The sequence below is a fragment of the Brassica napus genome, chromosome C4 (assembly GCF_020379485.1).
Source record: "Brassica napus cultivar Da-Ae chromosome C4, Da-Ae, whole genome shotgun sequence".
In the NCBI taxonomy this organism is placed as follows: domain Eukaryota; kingdom Viridiplantae; phylum Streptophyta; class Magnoliopsida; order Brassicales; family Brassicaceae; genus Brassica; species Brassica napus.
This window is the reverse complement of record NC_063447.1, coordinates 61,298,265-61,320,040: the sequence shown is the minus strand read 5'-3', so window position 1 is coordinate 61,320,040 and position 21,776 is coordinate 61,298,265. Positions and strand designations below refer to the sequence as shown.

At 37.0% G+C, this 21,776-nt stretch overlaps 1 protein-coding gene and 1 long non-coding RNA gene across 2 annotated transcripts; one reads left to right on the top strand and one right to left on the bottom strand.

The window, feature by feature from the left end:
- Positions 1-1,667: 1,667 nt before the first annotated feature.
- LOC125585701 (extensin-2-like) lies at positions 1,668-5,770 on the bottom strand. Its single transcript, XM_048755250.1, has 2 exons — positions 4,159-5,770; positions 1,668-3,829 (listed from the first exon to the last, which is right to left on the bottom strand). The coding sequence occupies exons 1-2, from the start codon at positions 5,621-5,623 to the stop codon at positions 1,701-1,703; spliced, it is 3,594 nt and encodes a 1,197-aa protein (XP_048611207.1). The 5' UTR covers positions 5,624-5,770; the 3' UTR covers positions 1,668-1,700.
- A 5,372-nt stretch (positions 5,771-11,142) lies between these two features.
- LOC111215418 lies at positions 11,143-12,884 on the top strand. Its single transcript, XR_007322691.1, has 3 exons — positions 11,143-11,387; positions 11,470-11,527; positions 12,633-12,884. It is a non-coding gene; the product is annotated as an uncharacterized LOC111215418 (long non-coding RNA).
- The last annotated feature ends 8,892 nt before the right edge of the window (positions 12,885-21,776 follow it).

The window sequence follows — 21,776 nt, the reverse complement described above, 5'->3', positions numbered from 1 at the left end:
ATAAAGAAAAAGTAGATATATGTGTACCTTTTTCATTAATCAAGAGCAAGTCAAACCCCATGAGTTCTCCAGATTTCTTGACGTTCTGCCTCCCAAAGCCTCGTCAAAACCTTCTTAGAGGCACGGCCACTCTTCAGATGGAAAGCAGGATTGGAGCGGTTACCATCTTTGGAAGCTCTTTTCTGAAAGGGGTAGTATAAATAATACGGTGAAAGTATGAGATTTGGAGAGTTCTTCATCCCTTATTTATAGATGTGCGAATTAAGGTATTTGCTAAGTAGTGGTGGGAAATAGTAATTAAAATCAACTTAGTGGGAGAGACGGTAGCAGAGAGTTAAAAGAAGATTCTTTATGACATGTTTGAATGACGATTAACATTACAGATACATTCTCATATAGACGGCTGCAAAATTAGGGATTGGAGAAGACGGCAATTTCAGAAGGAGATGAAAAAACGGGTTTAACCCATATAATCAAAAAAACGACGCGTTTCGAATATATTGACTCACTCTCTATAGATGGGCTTGTAAAATAAGGACTATGAATGCAGACGAAACCCAAACTAATGTACACCAGAATAAATGAAGGACACGTGTCGGCACCAGGATCAACGACTTTCTGACCTAGAATTATATATATAGATTTTCATTTTCATTTTTTGGTAAGATATTTTTCAATTTACAAAAAAAAGTGACGGTGACAAAACCCGTGGACAAATACGTTTAGTAATGGGCCTCAGCTCAGCTATTACTTATCCAAAGCCCAATTTACAACCACTTTACGTGTATTTTAGTCCTTTTTCTTTTGTCACAAGTATTCTAGTTCCTGTTTTTTTTTTATGTGTTTTTGGTTTAACAAAGTATACAAACTATATTCGATTAAGTTTTTTAATCAAATTATCAATTCATTTCAAATTTTTAGATTCGTAATTTTCTAGCAAAATTTGTTTTAATTTGATTTTCTTTCATCGATCGGTGTTTTTCACAAATGTATAGTTCAACAGTCAATGTCGAGAAAAACAATCAGGTGGAAATTAGTTGAACGAAAGTGATTATCTGACTAACTCCACAGCACAATTAACTAATAAGCCAATCAGATCGCAAAGGTGTTGTCATGTTCTTATTTTCACTTTCCAGCGTTTGAAGCAACGATATATATATGTCGTGACCAACTCACCAGAATGTCTTTCAAACTTGAATGTTTCAAAATATAAAAATAACGTTAAAACGAACAATCTTAAGAAACACGAAACTGAACATTTTAACACCTCACTCATTACATTAATGTAAAAAATATGTAGAAAATGTATGCACAACAAATAAATAACGATAACACAAGGTTACAAAGAAGAGTACTATGATACGATCTAAAAGGGTCTTTGGAAACAATCCGACTTGATGAAGACGCGAAGATGATAATGCAGAAGTGGAAGATGAGCGACACTGAAGAAGAGGAAGTGATGTGGATCATTGTTGAAGATGTATTGTTCATGGTTTCCACGAGACGATCCTTATTTGGTTCACTTCTTCTCATCTTTGACTTTGACCCTTCCTTTATTTCATTTTTAAAAAGAAAACCTGTGTAGATAAAACTGAGATTTTAGTGGAAAGTTTTATCGAAATGGATATGGAGCATATTGAAAGTATTGGAGGGTTGGAACTTACTTGAATAATGTGGAAATGTTGCTGAGTTTGACGAGCCTAGTAATGGGTAGGAGGTGGGGGAGAAGCGTAGATGTAGACTGGAGGTGGGGGAGATTTTACTGGTGGTGGTGGAGAGTTGTAATGGTACGGTGGTGGTGGGGATTTCACCGGAGGAGGTGGTGAATGGTAGTAGTATGGTGGTGGTGGAGATTTGACTGGAGGGGGTGGTGAGTGATAATAGTATGGTGGTGGTGGAGATTTGACTGGAGGGGGTGGTGAGTGATAATAGTATGGTGGAGGAGGAGACTTCACAGGTGGGGGTGGTGAGTGATAGTAGTAAGGTGGTGGAGGTGATTTCACTGGTGGGGGAGGTGAGTGGTAGTAGTATGGTGGAGGAGGAGATTTCACGGGTGGAGGTGGTGAGTGGTAGTAGTATGGTGGAGGAGGAGATTTCACGGGTGGAGGTGGTGAGTGGTAATAGTATGGTGGAGGAGGAGACTTGACGGGAGGAGGTGGTGAGTGGTAGTAGTATGGTGGTGGTGGAGATTTCACCGGAGGAGGTGGTGAGTGGTAGTAGTATGGTGGTGGTGGAGATTTCACCGGAGGAGGTGGTGAGTGGTAGTAGTATGGTGGTGGTGGAGATTTCACCGGAGGAGGTGGTGAGTGGTAGTAGTATGGTGGAGGAGGAGATTTCACCGGAGGAGGTGGGGAGTGGTAGTAGTATGGCGGTGGTGGAGATTTCACCGGAGGAGGGGGGGAGTGGTAGTAGTATGGCGGTGGTGGAGATTTCACCGGAGGAGGTGGTGAGTGGTAGTAGTATGGCGGTGGTGGAGATTTCACCGGAGGAGGTGGGGAGTGGTAGTAGTAAGGTGGAGGAGGAGATTTCACCGGAGGAGGTGGGGAGTGGTAGTAGTAAGGTGGAGGAGGAGACTTCACCGGAGGAGGTGGGGAGTGGTAGTAGTAAGGTGGAGGAGGAGACTTCACCGGAGGAGGTGGGGAGTGGTAGTAGTATGGCGGTGGTGGAGATTTCACCGGAGGAGGTGGTGAGTGGTAGTAGTATGGCGGTGGTGGAGATTTCACCGGAGGAGGTGGTGAGTGGTAGTAGTATGGTGGTGGTGGAGATTTCACCGGTGGAGGTGGTGAGTGGTAGTAGTATGGTGGTGGTGGAGATTTCACCGGTGGAGGTGGTGAATGATAGTAGTATGGTGGTGGAGGAGACTTGACCGGAGGTGGTGGAGAATGGTAGTAGTATGGAGGTGGTGGGGATTTGATGGGTGGTGGTGGTGAGTGATAATAATATGGAGGTGGAGGAGATTTTACTGGTGGTGGTGGAGAGTGGTAGTAGTATGGTGTAGGAGTGTGCGTTGGAGGGGGTGGTGATTTGTAAACATACGTTGGAGTGGGAGGAGGCGGTGACTTGTAGACATAGGTCGGAGTAGGAGGAGGTGGTGATTTGTAAACATAGGTTGGAGTCGGTGGTGGTGGAGATTTGTAAACATATGTTGGGGTTGGAGGTGGTGGTGACTTGTATACATAAGTCGGAGTTGGTGGAGGTGGTGACTTGTAAACATAAGTAGGGGTTGGTGGTGGTGGAGATTTATAGACATAAGTCGGGGTTGGTGGCGGTGGTGATTTGTAAACATAGGTCGGGGTTGGCGGCGGTGGTGACTTGTAGACGTAAGTCGGAGTTGGTGGTGGTGGTGATTTGTAGACATATGTTGGGGTTGGTGGAGGTGGTGATTTGTAGACATAAGTCGGAGTTGGTGGTGGTGGAGACTTGTAGACGTAAGTAGGAGCTGGTGGAGGTGGTGACTTGTAGTAGTAAACCGGAGACGGTGGTGGTGGAGATTTGTAGTAGTATGGAGGATGGTAAGGAGCCGGTTTGTGGCACTCACCGTAAGGTTTCTTAGGTGCATAAGCAAAGGACTTAGCATAAAGCACAACCTCGTACTTTGTCTTTGATTTCACATGGAGTTTTGCACCTTTGTTACCCATATGGTAACTTGTAGGAATGTTACATGGTGATCCCTTAGGAGGAGCGTGAAGCTTGGCCGTGCAGACGTCGCCACCATATTTACGGTAGTTGTATCCTTTAACGGTGATTGCGTATTTACCGTTGATTTTGGTCTTTCCGTATGCCTTCACTGTCTTGTCACCGGCCTTGCAAGTCACTTCCACAACAGCACCTATATGACGAAAACAAATTATTAAAATTTAAAAATATCATTTGATGTCCTTTTAGTTGGTATATCTACAAAATCGATTTTGCTTGTTCGATCCCTTTGGATTGTTTGTCAATAACAGATTCTTGTCTTTTTCTTGACTTAATCGTTTTCTTTTCTCCACTAATAAAAATAATCTAGATCACATGCAACTACTAGTACTTTACAATACATATATGCTAGTTAATTATTTAAGTCCTATAAGCATCAAGATAAAATTATGTAAATTAGTTAAGGAATTTGCTAAGATTAGAATTTATTATTGAACACGTGGGGGGAGGCTTATAAGTTACCTTTGAGATGCTTCTTATCGTGGGACTTTTTAGGGTATGTCCAGTCATAACATCTGTAACAGTACACCTTACCAACAACTTTGAAGACAAGTGGATGTGTGTGTGGGTGAGGATGAGGGTATGACACCGGAGGTGGTGGTGATGAATAGTAGTATGGTGGAGAGTACGACTTTGGTGGTGGTGGTGGAGATGAGTAGTAATATGGTGGAGGGTAAGATTTTGGTGGTGGTGGAGATGAGTAATAGTAAGGTGGAGGTGGTGATTTCACCGGAGGAGGCGGTGAATGGTAGTAGTATGGAGGTGGAGGAGATTTGACTGGTGGTGGTGGAGAGTGATAATAGTATGGCGGCGGTGGAAATTTAACTGGGGGAGGAGGAGAGTGGTAGTAGTACGGTGGTGGTGGAGATTTGACTGGTGGTGGTGGAGAGTGGTAGTAGTAAGGTGGAGGTGGAGACTTGACCGGAGGAGGAGGAGAGTGGTAGTAGTAAGGTGGAGGTGGAGACTTAACCGGAGGAGGAGGAGAGTGATAATAGTACGGTGGTGGAGGAGACTTCACCGGAGGGGGTGGAGAGTGATAGTAGTACGGTGGTGGAGGAGACTTCACTGGAGGAGGTGGAGAATGGTAGTAGTATGGTGGTGGTGGAGATTTCACTGGAGGAGGTGGTGAGTGATAGTAGTATGGTGGTGGAGGAGACTTCACCGGAGGAGGTGGAGAATGGTAGTAGTATGGTGGTGGTGGAGATTTCACTGGAGGAGGTGGTGAGTGATAGTAGTATGGTGGTGGAGGAGATTTCACGGGAGGTGGAGAATGATAGTAATAAGGAGGAGGAGGAGATTTCACCGGAGGCGGAGGAGAGTGGTAATAATACGGTGGTGGTGGAGATTTCACCGGGGGAGGTGGAGAGTGGTAGTAATACGGTGGTGGAGGAGACTTAACCGGAGGAGGAGGAGAGTGGTAGACATAAGGAGGGGGAGGAGACTTCACGGGTGGTGGTGGAGAGTGGTAGTAATACGGTGGTGGAGGAGACTTAACCGGAGGAGGAGGAGAGTGGTACACATATGGAGGGGGGGGAGACTTCACGGGTGGTGGTGGAGAGTGGTAGTAATACGGTGGTGGAGGAGACTTAACCGGAGGAGGAGGAGAGTGGTATACATAAGGAGGGGGAGGAGACTTCACAGGTGGTGGTGGAGAGTGGTAGTAATAAGGTGGTGGAGGAGACTTAACAGGAGGAGGAGGAGATTTATACTCATACGGTGGTGGAGGGGACTTAACCGGAGGGGGAGGAGATTTGTATTCATAAGGAGGTGGAGGAGATGCAACCGGAGGCGGTGGAGATTTATACACATACGGTGGTGGAGGAGAGCTATAAATGTAAGGTTCAGTAGCGATTGCCGAGCCAACAAGTAACGCCAAAATGGCTACTACCCATTGACCCCTGGCATGACTACACGCCGGAGTCGCCATTGTTTTCACCGGATATTTTAACCGGCTACTAAGGCTTTTCTCCAAATTATTAGTGGAAGAAAAAAATGGAGAAAGTGGGTAATGTTTGAAGAAGATGAGGAAGAAGTGATTGAATGTGTTTCTGCATGGAAGAGAGTTGTTTTATAGTGGAGAAACGTAGTCGTTTGAGGTGGCCTTTGTTCATAAGGGACCGATTCAATATTTACGTCTCTTTTTCTATTGTTATTTTAATTTCGCAATTAGCTGGCAATTATTGGTTTTGTAACTTTTATAATTAAAATATAAAATATCAGGAAATTTCCACTGTGTTAGAAAACTAATCTTCAACCACCCGATTGAAATAATCCAAAATTCTGATTGATAACTATTAATCATTCTTTAGAATAAATGCTACTATTTGCTGATGCTTGTTAAGCTATGTTAATCACAATGACATCTATCACAATCACTTTCGATAATATTATTTATTTTTCTACCGACATTCTGTAAATGTTAAAACTTATGTAAAATTTGAAGCTATAAACTATCTAAGCAGGAAAAATGATTACACGAAAAAATAAAATTGAACTTGTTGGAACTTATGGGTGACGAGAGGACCACAAATTTTCCGTTAATGCATATTACAATATGGTGCCAGAACGTTCCTACATGTTTCAAAGTCATACAAATGGAAGTAAAACATATATAGAAAGGTAATTAAAACGTTATAACAAGCAAAAAAAAAGTAAAGAAAATGGCGATCATGAGTAAAGTCAAATGTCCTAAAATGGCTGACATAATAACCCTTCACCATCAATAGGTGGACAGCTGTTTATGAAGATAAACCGAGTTATGATACCAAGTTCAATTAAACTAAACTACAAGAGACCAAGTTAACAACAACGACTTTGATTTGAGACATAAAGAACTGTGATATAATACATGCGAGGTCGCGTGGTGTGACTCGGTTCACATTTCTTGACTGTAATTATAGAATGCATGTTAAATCTCTATTATGAGAAGTATAGCATGTGGGATTAAACTCAGTGGCACTGCAGCTTTTCCTGGTCGTACGATGGGGCTGCTAATGTGAGGCCTAACATGATATAAATAATAACTTAAACACAATAATTTTAACCTTTTAAACTTTTATTTATTTATTTTTAATAGTTTTAACCTTTTTAGCTCATGGCTTTATGATATATTAAACTAAAATTAAATTAATGGCATTATGGCAACTAAATCATATATATAATAATTCGAAACTAAATCAAATTATTCTGTTAGTTAAAGATTAGGTTCAGAACCTTCTCTACTGTAATTTAATAGTCATTGTTGGCCACCTGTAAACCTTATCTGGCTAATAAAATCATGGATTCTCACATGATCTGAAGATTAATATGGTTTCAGTTTAGGATTTTCCAATTAAAAAGTAAATTAGATAATTTTTGGAAATCATGTGCTTTCTTGCTTGTTATAATTTTTGGAAATCATGTGCTTTCTTTCTTTTTTTTTTTTTCCGTCGAAATGTTTTAAGTATTAAAAAAAACGGGCCAAGCCCAGTACCAAATTACGAACATACAAAAGCCCAACTGAACCAAATGGGCAAACTCGTTTCTCAATTGGGCCAAACCCTCTGGCCCAACTTGAGGAAAATCCTAGACCCTTCACGCGATTGACTTCGCCGCCTCGCAGATCAACCTCTCTGCTGCTTGGACACGTGTTGCCATCCTCGCCGTCGAGGGTACACGTGTTGCGAGGACATCGTGTCACCACCGCTTCTCGTTTTCGCCGGAGATCGAAACATCTGATCTGCCGACCACCCCGGAACTCAAAAGCTCCGTCAATCTTCTCCTCAACCATCTTTGGGTCTCTAAAAACCGGAGAGAATCAATCGCCGAGGCGAGATCTCATCCAACACCGTTCGCCGCAGACCCCCAAGAAGAAGCGTCGCATGCATCGCCACTCTTTCCGCCGGAGAACTTCCCTCTCCTCCGACGAACCACAAACAACCGAATCATAATAAAACCGAGATAAAACTAAACCCTAAAAGACAAGGGACCTAAAGCCGGCGACGCAAGGCTGTGGAAGCCTTCACCCCCCGGAAACCATAGCCGATGACGGCGGAACTGAAGAAGCTTCCCCGCCACGGAGACAAAAGGCCGGCGGCGACGGATCTGTGGTAGCCTCCATCTCCCGGAAATATTACTCGATCTACTAAAGTCTTAACCCCGCCATCTTTTCCGCAACCGCGTCGTGACTCCAGGTCCAAAAAACCACGCCGGATGGTGGCTGACCAGAGCTCAGACAGGCGGAAACCAGAGGAGACGAGGAGAAGGCAAGAAACTTATCATTATTTCTAAAAGAAAACGGGTTCCGACGGCGGCACGGACGCTCACGCGCCAGCCGACCGCCGCACCCCTCTGAGTTTTTACTTTTCTCTCTCTCTCTCCAAAAAAAAAAATCCGGGGATGTTTAATCTGGTCCATGTGCTTTCTTTCTTTCTTAGACCAAAGTATAATTATAACATTTTTTAGGAGTATATAAAGTCGTCTGCACTTAAAATTACTCACATGCATTTGCCCATGTAATATCCCCTATATATTATTTGAGAATCATTACAACTTCATTTTGTAGCCACATGTCATCACTAGAATCATTAGAGAAATATGTTGGTCCATCTAATTATATAATAAGCTTTTTATTAAACTAACAATAAATTCATCATTAATGTACTTTATTATTTTCTTAAATAAAATTTACGGAACTGCCTAATGTGGATAAAATATATATGGCAATTAATGATTTTGAATTATAAAGATTTGATAAAAAATAGTGTATCTTCTATCATATTTGTTTAATTTTAAACTATTAAATAAATTAAACAATCACAATAACCATATAATAAAAATTTAGATTTTTATGTATATGTTATATTTTGAATTTTTACAAACGGCTATAAATTACTAAAACTGTTAAAAGTCTCACATTCAAATTTTATGATCCATGATTTAAAATTTTTGTTATGACAAAATACAAATGATTACAAAAATTATTTAAGCAAAAAGTCTAATTTAATTAATTATTAAGATTAATATATATATATATATATATCGTTTTAAATTAAACTATAAACCATATAAAATACAATATTTTAGTTTCCAAATTTACTTTGTACAGTTTTTTTGATAAAAGTTTTGAACGATCATTGACAACTTATTTTTTTTAATTATAAATTACTAAAACTATTAATCCCACAATAAAAAATTGTTATCAGTAATTTAAATTTTTTTCTATAAAAGATACAAATGATCAAAAAAACTATATAAGTAAAATCATCATTTAATAGACATTAATATTAAAAATATATTATCTATGTTAGTATCATTTAAATTTAATAACATATCCTATCAAATATGAAAAAAAATATTTTTTGGATTGATAAAATTGATTTATATGTTCGCACCAATTTAATTATATATTTAATAGTTACTGACTTTTAATTATTTAATATATATTTATTATTTCATAATATGCAAAAATATTTAATACAAAAAATAATTTATATATATAATGTTGATTCTTGTGCGGATCTTAACCTAGTGGTATATTATAAGAAAAACATACTTTCTGTGATATCATTATGAATATCTGCAAAAACTTTCATTGGTAACATAGTCGTCGTTGGTAAGTTTAGGGTCACATCAGAATAATTTTTTTTCGTACATCAAAATAATTAGCGTTGGAAATTTGATACCATGATAACATTATTTGTTGTTATTTAACTTCTATGTTTGCTTTAACATACAAATTAACATTATAAATTAATATTTGTAAAACTAGGCACCGATTAATCTCTGCCTTCTCCCCCATTTAATTGATTCGGTGCTAGGCTTGAGTCAGCCGTACGCGTTGCGGCTAGCGCAATACCAAACAGGGTTATAGGACTACTGCCCTATATTAGTGAATAATGAGGACCAGTTAATAATTTAAATTGTTCTGTGGTTCGCTAACCATTAGTCGATGGCGTGCCAAGAAAGAACTCTACCAGGAAGTATTGTTTTAAAACTATTTTTAGGATTTGGTAACGTTTATCTAGAATTTTCTTGCAACAATCCTATTTTGTTTATGTCATTTTAACTAGCAATAGTGTTGCAAAAAAAAAACTAGCAATCCGTACTCAAAAGTTTGTGTCTGTCGTAATTATAGAGTGATATATTTCATGCAACACAAGTTTTATACCAGAACCGATTAATTGTGAAGGAATGCTGGGTGGCAGTTGCCTTATATTAAAACGTTTAATAAATGTTTTCTTAACGTATCAATATGACACAACTACAATTTTGGACTACATTGATTTATGATTATTTGACGCTAAAATTCAAAATTAAATAAAAATTATTGACACTGCTCGTGATTTACATATATATAAGTATATTAAATTAATTATTCTTTTTGATTTCATGTTCATTAGTCTGGTTTACCGGTTGAATAAAAACAAACTAAATTTGAAGTTGGAAGATTTCAACCCCGACATAACACACCTTTCGAAGTTATGATTTTACTGTGGTAATTAAATAAAACGTCAGCTGGGAGGCTATAGTTATATTTAATAACTTAATACGATACTAGCTAAAATTTACTACTTTGGTGTTCAGAATTTTGATTATTTTTCTTTGTAGATAACTTCTCAAAATTGAATGTTAATGATATTTTATATATTTTCAGGAAACTATAGACAATGTACAGAGAACAAGACTGGACACAAGTATAAGACCAACCGCAACGGTCGGTTTATTGAGTCCTTAGCTCGCGGTTTTAGGAAAAATAGAATTAAAAAAATTTAATTAAGTACGGTTTATTAAGGACCGTAACTTAATTAGAAGGCTGGAAGGATTGAATCCTTACCGACGTGTCATCCCTTCCCCGGTTCGATGTCGGGATGAATTTGGTTCAGGGAAAAAAAAATTAAACGCGAAGGAGATTAAAAAAAAAAAAGCTCCGGGCGATCGAAGAGGCGACAGACGACTTGGTGATATCGAAGGTAAATCGAAGCCTCCTATCGTTCGTTTATGGATTTGTTTTGGTCGGATGTTGTTCTCCTCGAGATTTAGGGTTTCTTTTCAGTTTTAAATCGATTTGGGGATATTTCGATTGAAGTTAGGGTTTCGAATGATTTGGGGATGACGATTCGAATTGATTAGGCTTTGAATACGATTTTGTTTTCCTTCGATTGATTTAGTATTGATGTTTAATTTCCATCTTATTCTCTCAGGTTACGGAATCATGGGCCAAGATTATAGCTATAGCCAACCGTCGTCTTCAGAAGTGAGTTTAACTTGGCTTCTTCAAGAAGAAGCAGATGTGTATGCCGATGAAGCTCAGAGTAGGTTGAACCTTCAAGTCCCGGTTCAGTACGTTCCTCAACCTGATGTCGAAGAAGGAATCCCGAAGACATGTTACTGTGGTGGTGACCCTGTAGTCGCAACATCTTACACACCGAGAGATCCAGGGAGAAGGTATTTCACATGTCAGAACGTAGACGACAACGACTGCCATGTTTGGAAGTGGTGGGATGTGGCCGTTACGGAGGAGTTGAGTGACATTCAGACACAACTTAGGCAGCTCAAGGACCAAGGTAACGAGAGTGAGGAGAAAGTGGTTAAGCTTAAGGAGACAGTTTGTGAGCTAGCTAAGAAGAATTCAGGGGTTACCACGGGCTTCCACTTGCTTTGTTGTTTAATTGGTGGTCTCGTAATAGCTCTCCTGCTTATGTGTCTGCCGGGTTAGTTCTATACTTGTGCTTGTGTTTAGTGTTTCTTAAGTTATTTAAAAGCTTTTAACTGTTTAGTGTAATGTGTGATCAGGGGCAGGGTCCAAAGCTTGAAGCGGGAGTGTCTCACCTCGACACTGTGTATATAAAAGGTACTAACTGTAACAACTTCCATCTTTCTTGTTGTTTTTGATAAGTATAGTTACCAAGTAACTACTCGGATTTGATAACTTGAAATGTTTTAAGAGTTGAAAAATTAAATGAAAAATGTTTTCTATCTTCCTAACCTCTCCGATTTGATTTGTGTTAAATGATAATTTTAAATGCTAGTGAATTTCTATCTACCTTTCTTTAACTTGTGTGTACTTGAAAACTTTAAATCCTCTACTTAAAGGCTCTGTGTTAGTAGTTGAGTAACACAGAGTTATATCTAGTAAACCATGGATACCCCTAGTTTTGTTAACCTCCTCAATAGCCAAAATCCCGTTGATCTTGATGCACCTGAACATGTTTGGATGAGTAGCCAGAGTTCAAATGTTAAGGAGAGGCGTAAGTGGTCTCCCAAAGAGGATAAAATCCTGATTGGGGCTTGGCTTAACACAAGCAAAGACGTTGTGGTGAGCAATGAGCAGAAAGCTGACGCTTTCTGGAAGAGAATCGTTGATTACTACAATGCAAGCCCTCTCTTGGTTGGGACAGCACCTAGGGAGCTCGGTCAGTGCAAGCAGCGGTGGGCGAGGATTAACGAGGGCGTCTGTAAGTTCGTTGGCTGCTACGACGCGGCTCTGAGGTGCCAGAGTAGTGGTCAAAACGAGGATGACGTGATGAAAGCTGCCTTGGACTTCTACTACAACGACCACTCCATCAAGTTCAACCTCGAACATGCTTGGAGGGAGCTCCGGCATGACAGTAAATGGTGCTCAACCTATCTGCCTAAGGAGGGGCCTAAGGAGAAGCGCAAGCAAGTGTTGGAGGTTGATGGAGATGAGGAAGTGAGAGAACCTGAAGCAAGACCTATCGGGGTAAAGGCTGCAAAAGCTGTTCTAAAGAGGAAGAAGAGCAGTAAGGAACTTGAGTTGTCAAAGTTAGAGGCCCTGTTTGAAATAAAACAGAAACTCTCTAACCAAAAAATCCTAGAACGTTTGATAGCCAAACAAGACCCCCTCTCTGAGATGGAAACATCACTTAAAAACAAACTAATGTCTGAGATGTTACAGTAAGGTATGTTTATAGTTTTGAATATAATTTCACTTGCAGGGTCACGGGTGCATTTTAGACTTGTCACATTTTGAGGACATGTGAAGCCAGCTCACGGGTGAAGTAAGCTCACGGGTTCCTCTGTCATGACTTGTCCTTTCATCTCTAATTTGGCCTTATGTACTTCTATAAGTTGGCGTAAAGCCTCGGTTTAGGTAGCACTTGTAGTTCACTTGTTTCTTTAGCTTTCTGTGTACTTGAAAACCGTTGTATTGGCGTGAAGCCTCGGCTTGTATTGACATAACTCCAGCACTTTGTATCAGTTGTAAGCAGGTACTTGTTTATTTGTTATCTATGTATGGCTTGTGGTTCTTTCGGATTGTATTAATGTGATCAGCTTCGTGTATCGCTTGTGAATTTTAAACAAATTTAAATAAAAAAAAATTACAAAGCATATGGAACTCACTTGAGAATTTTAAACAATTTAAAAAAAAAAATTACAAAGCATATGGAACTCACTTGAGAATTTTAAACATTTTTTTAAAAAAAATTACAAAGCATATGTCTTCACTTGTGAATTTTTAAAAAAAAAATTTTACAAAGAATATGTCTTCACTTGTGAATTTTAAACAATTTTTAAAAAATATATACAACATTTTAGCAAACTATTTAGATAACAGAAGTCTTCACTTGTAAAATTTACAACACAAGTGTTTTTTTAAACAAAAAATTAATTAACAATCTTCATTTTCAGTGAAGGATTACGAAGTAAACACACAAAATGTCATCATCTTCATCCGACGAACTCGAAGAAAGACTAGAAGAAGTTTTTGACGACATTTTGGATGACACATACAACAACATAGTGGAGTCCCATCACAATAACCCAGTTAGACGTCTTTATATAGAACGCGATCGAGAAACGGGACACGAACGTTTATGGAATGATTACTTCTGCGAGAATTCGACTTTTCCCCCCAACTTATTCAGACGTCGTTTCCGCATGAACAAAGACTTATTCATGCATATTGTCCATCGCCTTTCAGATGACGTCCCTTTCTTTCGTCAGTCAAGAGATGCAACCGGGAGGCCCGGTCTTTCTCCACTACAAAAATGTACGGCTGCTATTCGTCTCCTCGCTTATGGTTCTGCAGCTGACGCAGTTGACGAGTATCTTCGACTTGGTGAATCCACGGCACTTTTGTGTTTACATAAGTTCACAGAAAACATAATACGGTTATTTGGAGATGAGTATCTACAAAGACCAACTCCAAAGAATCTTCAACGACTACTTGATATTGGAGAGATACGCGGCTTTCCTGGAATGGTAGGAAGCATCGATTGTATGCATTGGGAGTGTAAAAATTGTCCAACCTCTTGGAAAGGACAATACACACGTGGATCCGGAAAACCGACAATTGTCTTGGAGGCAGTAGCTTCACAAGATCTTTGGATATGACACGCTTTTTTTGGTTCTCCAGGTACTTTGAACGATATTAACGTCCTTGATCGATCACCTGTTTTTGATGACATTTTACAAGGTCGAGCACCAAGAGTTCAGTACGTGGTCAACGGACACCAGTATGATTTGGCGTACTACCTCACAGACGGCATATATCCAAAATGGTCAACATTTATCCAATCTATCTCCCTCCCGCAAGGTCCTAAAGCAGAGTTATTTGCTAAATGTCAAGAAGCGACTCGAAAAGATGTTGAGCGGGCTTTTGGAGTTTTGCAAGCTCGATTTACGATTGTGAAAAACCCGGCTCTTACATTAGACAAGACGAAAGTTGGGAAGATTATGAGAGCATGTATCATACTACACAATATGATAGTCGAATATGAACGAGACGGATACACTCAGTACAATATATCTGAGTTTGAAGAAGGAGATGGAAGCAGAAGTTCTCAGGTAGATATGTCCTACAGTACCGAGACGCCTACAAATCTCGATAATATGGTTGGGATTCGGACTCATGTTCGCGATAGGTGTATACATGAACAACTAAAAAACGATTTAATCGAAAATGTTTGGAACAAATTTGGTGATCAAAATTAATAATTGTTGTATGTTTCTTTTAATCATGAAATCAATAATTATTGTATTTTTATATTTTTTTATGCAATAAATTTTTATTTTTTTTTCAATTTTTAAAAAAATATATTATTATTTTATTCCTAAGGACTTCTGATTGGATAACACTATTGGACGTAAGATTAAGACAATAATCCTTAACTATTCAAAAGTAAAAAAATAATACTTTTTAACTCCTAAGGACTCCTAATACAAGTACACCAATGCATATGCTCTAAGGATCATGTGCAGGCAAGATAAGTACTATGTGATAAGTACTATGTGAGAGACAAATTAGATTCAAAATTTTAAAGCACTCTTGATATGTTTTCTTTGAAGATGTTATCAACATGTATGTACGTCATTTCATTAGTTGTAAAATTTAAGCAAGGGCCAAACTTACGAATATAGCTTTTGCATGCACACCCCATGACCATGCTATGCGTGATGATTTTTTTCACTTTTCTGGACAAGTTTTCAAATACGTTTAACCTGAAAACATGTTTTTTTTTTTGAAGGAGTGATTTCTTATGCCACACCAAATTTAAGTTTTTATGCTCACATTTTCATTTTACTATATATCAGAGCATGTCTTCGATTAGAAGAAAGTCTTCTACATTATTATTTTTTTGAACAAAAAGAAAGTCTTCTACATAAACATTGTCTACATAGCTTTAGCTTTCAATTCTAATTTTTTAGTAGAGTCGGATTGTTTATTAGTTTCTAATCGATTGAACCAATCATGCTTAGATAAAATATACAATTTGACAATTCAACATTAATCATTTGTAAATCAACACGAAGGAGTCTACCTGGTTATCATATTACAATGGGCTTCTTTGTATGTGTAATTCATTTTCTAACTTAACACAATATTTAATTTGTACCACGATTTTGTTAAGTGTTTTTTTATGGTTACATATTTATCAACTTCTATTCATTTATTTATCTATTCTATTAAAATAGAAGTCACAATTTCATTTCATGTGTGATTTTTAAATTGGACATTTTCAAATAAGTTTATTAATTGCATATTTTTATTATCTTCATAATATCTCAACAATATATCTTTATTTAATCTAATATCCTCATTGATGATTAAATAATTCTTGCTTAACACAAATCTAGTTATTTTATTAACTGCTAAATTGTAGCATTTCATATAAAAAAACTACTAATTTATTATCTTATTAATTATACCAAATGTTCTTAATTGAATATTCGGTGGAAGCTATGACACTGATATGAATATTTATTCAAATAAAAGTTTATTAAAATCATCATTTTAATGATTAAACTAGCCGTGTAATTATTTTGCGGTTTTTATAGGATGCTACCAGACAGTGTATATTTTAAATATTTTCCAAATCCTAACTACCACCATTATACTTGTTTTAAATTTATAATGTATACATTTTGAAAACAGTATCTAGGATAAGAATATGACTACAATTAATATTTTGATAATTTGGTAACATTTTAAATATGAACTGTATCACTGAACTTAATTTATATTGACAACCCATTACAATTCATGTTTAACTATCAGAATTATAAATCAATATTAAAATTTTTGTAAATAAATAGGGCCTAAATAAATATGTGAAACCCAGAATCAGTCCCATCAATGAAATAGCTAAACCAATATTACAATTAAGATAAGTAAAACAGGGAGATCAGATGGGTACTGCTGGAAACATACGAAGTCCGGACACTACACGGTCAGATCAGGTTACGATGTTGCAGTCGAACAGAGGAGATACCAAAGCTTCAATCCGTTAGTCGAACCAAGCATAACACCTTTGAAGAAACTAGTGTGGAAACTAAAAACGGCAAGAAAGATCAAACATTTTCTTTGGCAAGCCCTTTCAGGCTGTGTGTCCTCGGCAAGTAAGCTGGTCGAAAGGCATTGTGGGACAGATACTACCTGTCAACGATGTGGAGCTGAGATGGAGAGTATAAATCATATACTGTTTGAATGCCCACCTGCCTTTCAATGCTGGATTCTTTCGCCGATACCAACACCTCCGGGGCTTTTCCCGTGTACTTCCCTATATGCGAATTTTGAATATCTCTTGCAACAGGTGGCTACAGCAGAAGGAGAGAATGGCTTCTCAATGTTTCCCTGGCTGATTTGGTATGTGTGGAAGGCAAGGAATGAGAAGTGCTTCAATGCAAAAGATATATCCCCTCTTGATTCCCTTCAAATGGCGCAACAAGAAGCTGTAACATGGAAGGTCGCCCAGCTGGGAGACGAGATTACAGAAGAAGAAGAACCCCCAGCACAAAGAAACCAATCCCTATCGCCGTCATATACTAGAACGGATCGTCGGTACACTTGCCAAGTAGATGGCTCGTGGGCAGCGAGTGACGAACGGATGGGAATGGGTTTTGTTATCTTAGTGGCGGGGGAAGAGATCCTTCAAGGACAGAGTTGTACTCACAGAGTTCAGTCACCTATACATGCCGAAGCGGAGGGTATCATCTGGGCCATGAAAGAAGCTCGAGCTCGAAGTCTTGATGATATCACCTTCGCCTCAGACTGTCAACAACTGGTGAACCTAGTGAACAGAGATGAAGTATGGCCTGCGCTATCAACAGAGTTGGATGAAATTAAATACTTGTTGTCTAAGTTTCAGAGTGTTGGATTAATCTTTTTACCGCGTTCTTGTAATATCCGTGCGGACTCCTTGGCTAAAGGAGGACGTTCACGTGCGTACTGCTTTGCGGCTGTAAACTCCCTGGTCCCCTTCTTGCCTGCTCTAGAAGCTCGCCATGAAGAACCAGTATGATTCTATATATTTAAGCTAGTTTGATGCCAAAAAAAAAAAAAAAATATTACTATCAATACCTTCTCTCTTTTTCTTTTACCGTTAATGTTATGATATGTGAGTTAATATTGGCACCCACTATTAGAAATTGGGATAAAGCAAAACTAACCTATTCAATTTCTTTCTAACATCTAACATTCACATAGTAAATTCGGGATCACTAACTAAATAATTTCAAAATTATAATTAAACAATACTAACCTATAAAATAACAATTTCGTTTTTGATAATTTCACAATATAAAACTTTAAGCATAAACCAACCCATTTCATAAATCTATCATATACATAATTTAAAATATGTTAAAATAGTTGATTGCTTGCAAAGCCTAAAATGAAAATAATTTATTACATACTATGTATATTTGGTATATATATTATCTTTTCTTTTATCATTTATGTGCCATTTTATTGTAATGAATTATCTTTTACTTATCAAAATTTCACATTACCAAAAAACGGAAATGTTGCATTCGGAAAATTCTTTTTCCACAACAGAAACATGAATATAATACTTCTATAAAAAAAATATGAAGATAATATTATGATTCCTTCAAAACGAAAACTACAATCAAAACCCTACACGACAAAAGATTTGTTAAATAACATAAAAGTATAAAACTAAGTAAACACCACATAGTACGTATATTCTCCTGTCGTTAAAATGGGTTTCGATTACAAAAGTTTAAACTATCTTATTCGTATGTCAAATAGTGTCTCGTATACTTTTCCAAAGCAATGATTATCTTTATTTCTTATTAAAAACGGTTCGTAACGTCTCTACGCTACTGTATACTGAATTTTTTTTCTTAATAATATTTCATTAATTTTAAATAACTCCAAATGGACATGTTACAGAATTCCGGCGAGATGGCTGAACAGTAGAGCTAGGTTACCTTTAAAAGATTTCAAATATATATCAGCTGTCTTTGTTGAAATTTGAAAACAGTGCACTATATACATTCTTAACATACTTGTTATATATTCGATAACTTTTTTTAAAAAATCTCCCTAGCTAAAAGCATATCTGGATTATATACATGCACATACACTGTTTTTTTTTTTTTTTTAACTTACATACACTGATATTTGGTCCATTAACTTCTGAAACGCTTATGTATTCTGTACGGGTACACTGATATTTGGTCCACTAACTAATCAAAATTAGATGTAAAAAACATTAATAAGGATTAGATATCATATAAATTATGAAATAGGAAACTGTCAAAGTTTTCATATGATATAAAATCTGAAGACGCCTCGTGACTCTTCATCAACAGCTGACACTATTAAATCTTCGTAATTAAAAATTAATTAGGTGGTGATCCGCGCTCTTGTACAGAATGAGTTAAAATGACAACTATATTTGATGATTATAAACATTAGTGTTATGCTATAACTGTTTTTTTATTTGTCTGTCTTAAATAGTAAGCTACAAATAATTTGCATTGTTCATTGAAATATAATCCATAGACCATCGTCATCACTTAGAAAGTATATGCATAACATAAATTCAATTAAATATAGTTTATACCTTATAACAATATACACCGTTTTACCAAAAAAAATTAAACAACAATATACAACTATAAGTTGTGACAATATTTTTTTTTGACAGCAATAACATTTACAGACTCAATAAATTAAATGGAATGAATGAAACCAATAGGTTGATGTTTATATAGAAGAATCAATGGTAGTACAATTAATTGCCCACAATAAGTATATGAAATGTATATACTTTAAATGAAAAATCTCTCAACCGGAAATTTATTCTAATTTCCATACGATTGTTCGATTGACTCTAACTTGCCTTAATTATTTTTTGATCACATAATTAGCGTATATTCTCGTCAAAAATTTGATGCCATATATATTTTTATACAATTAACGTTTTTGAATTATTAGGAAACTATTTATACAATAAACTATGTGACTGTAGAAATAAATACATTTCTTCTAATTTCCATACAATTGTAGGTTTGACTCTAATTTTCTTTTTCAATCCTTCGATCACATAAATTACAGAAGAAACTAATGCCATATATATATCGTCGTACAATAAATGAAAGGAATTATTAGACATACATTCTTGAACTTACTAAACAATTGTTATATATGTCGCGAGAGAGTTTACCGGAAAACGTTAAAACCATATACAAAAATATATGTCGCCTAAATAATAGTAATAAACGTAAGTCCAATGGCATCTCTTTGTAATTATTCGAATACAAAAGGGTATATATAAATGGCAACTGAGGTAAATTGTCAAGCTAACACATATGCAAAATGGCAGGAACGTAAATAAATTACCATTTAAAAGTTATTATTTTATTTTGCTTCCCGTTTAATAATAAAGGAATTGTCAATGTCTGGTGTTATCGGAGATGATTGTTGCCCTCCGATGATGGTGCGACGTTTAAGAGATAAAATAAGCGGTTAGAGTCTCGGGATGATATATCCAGTGGTGGTTAGCAAGGAGTCGGATGAGATCTTGGTTTAACCGATCGATCTCTCCGTGGTTAGAATCTCCGGCGGTACCGCCGAACAGGTGAGACAAGATGAAGTTGGTGGCTCGACATGTGTTGATTGACTTGGACAGTGTCGGTTTCGGTGTATTGGACTTTAGGCCCACGTGTTTGTGGTTTGGCCCGTTGAGGTTGTGTAACATATTGGGCTTCGGCCCTTTTATAATAAAACATTGACGACAAAAAAAAAAAAGGAATTGTCAATGTTTATTGCTATAACTTAGGTTTTGATAATCGGTTGTTAGTAAATAGTAGTAATTGATTAACTGTCACTTTCATTCCAAACTGTATGCGTCGACGTACACGTAATGATGTCCAGCGCTTAGGTAAAACAAATGATACTTACGTAGTTAACAGTAGTTATTCAACTAACAAGATATTTTTTTATTTTTTTTTGTTTAAACTGGAGATATTCCGAACCTATGGAAAGACCCAGACTAATCTCCAAGAAGAGGTGAAGTCCACGCATAGACCCTTTCTCCGAGTATGCAAATGAGCCCTAAAGCATAGACTCATATCCGTGTGGAGTGTCCAGAAACATCATAAAGTAATTCTCTCTGGCAGGGTTCAAACTCGCAACCTCGATGCCAGAAAGGAACCCGTCCTTACCATTGGCCCATGATGTTCCGGAGTTATTCAACTAACAGTAGTTATTCAACTAACAAGATATTTTGACTCGTTGTAAAACGCAACTCATACGATTCGGTTATCCAAAGAGATCAGCAAAGACAATACGAATATCTTATGAGTTAGATAATTTTCACCGACACTTTCTTAACTTAAATAATAAAAATCAACATCATAAGTCGACAAATGCTTACATATACATGCACGGATGGATTAACTGACAACAATATATATATATATATATATGTTGGTTTACCTTAGAGCAGGATTATCGGAGGGTTTTTAGGATGGAGTTTTTAGCGAAATATAAGAACCCGTCTTTTAACTTTTAACTAAAAAAGTTAAGAACTGGTTTTTAAAAAAGAGTTTTAAGAACCGGTTCTTAATTTTTTAGTTAAAAGTTAAGAGACGGATTCTTATATTCCGCTAAAAACCATAGAACCCCAATAATCATGCTCTTAGGCACATATATATAAAGCTATATGTCTATATACATATGTATATATTGAGTCATTGACATTAGTAAACAGTTACCACAACTTAGTTATAATTAAGGTTTGTTAGTGACAAACTTGGTATTTATTGGCACTGTTGAGCTTAAATTTTTCTTTTAGGGTTTATAGTTTTTACTTGTAAAGGAATATGCCGTAAGCCATAAAATACGTTCATATATTAAGTTCACACGTTAATATTCTAATGAACTACGCAAAATGCGTTCTATACTATATTATCCTTGTTTGAAAAACAGAAAACAATGTGACAAAAAAAAACAGAAAAGAAAGACCACATAAATGAGAAAAGTCTTCCCCTATTCACCACTTTAGAAAAGAAAAAAAGAACAAAAAAATGGTTTCTGAAACGCAAAAGTGACAACTAATATGTCTCGACAACTAATAAAAAACAAAATGTTGGAATTATTGTGCTCAAACAGCAAAGTGAAGACAGATATACTTTGATACACATTGCCTAATTATAGCGTCACATGGCCGCATTACGGTCAATTCATTCTTAAGGCCACCACCGTCTCAACCGGGTAACTTTTTTTGGCTGACTTGACTTTTGTTGCCATAATCGCCAAGCCATCAGTTATCATTTTTTAATCTAAGTTCCAAGTATCATGTGATCGTTTGTATTAATTACATTTA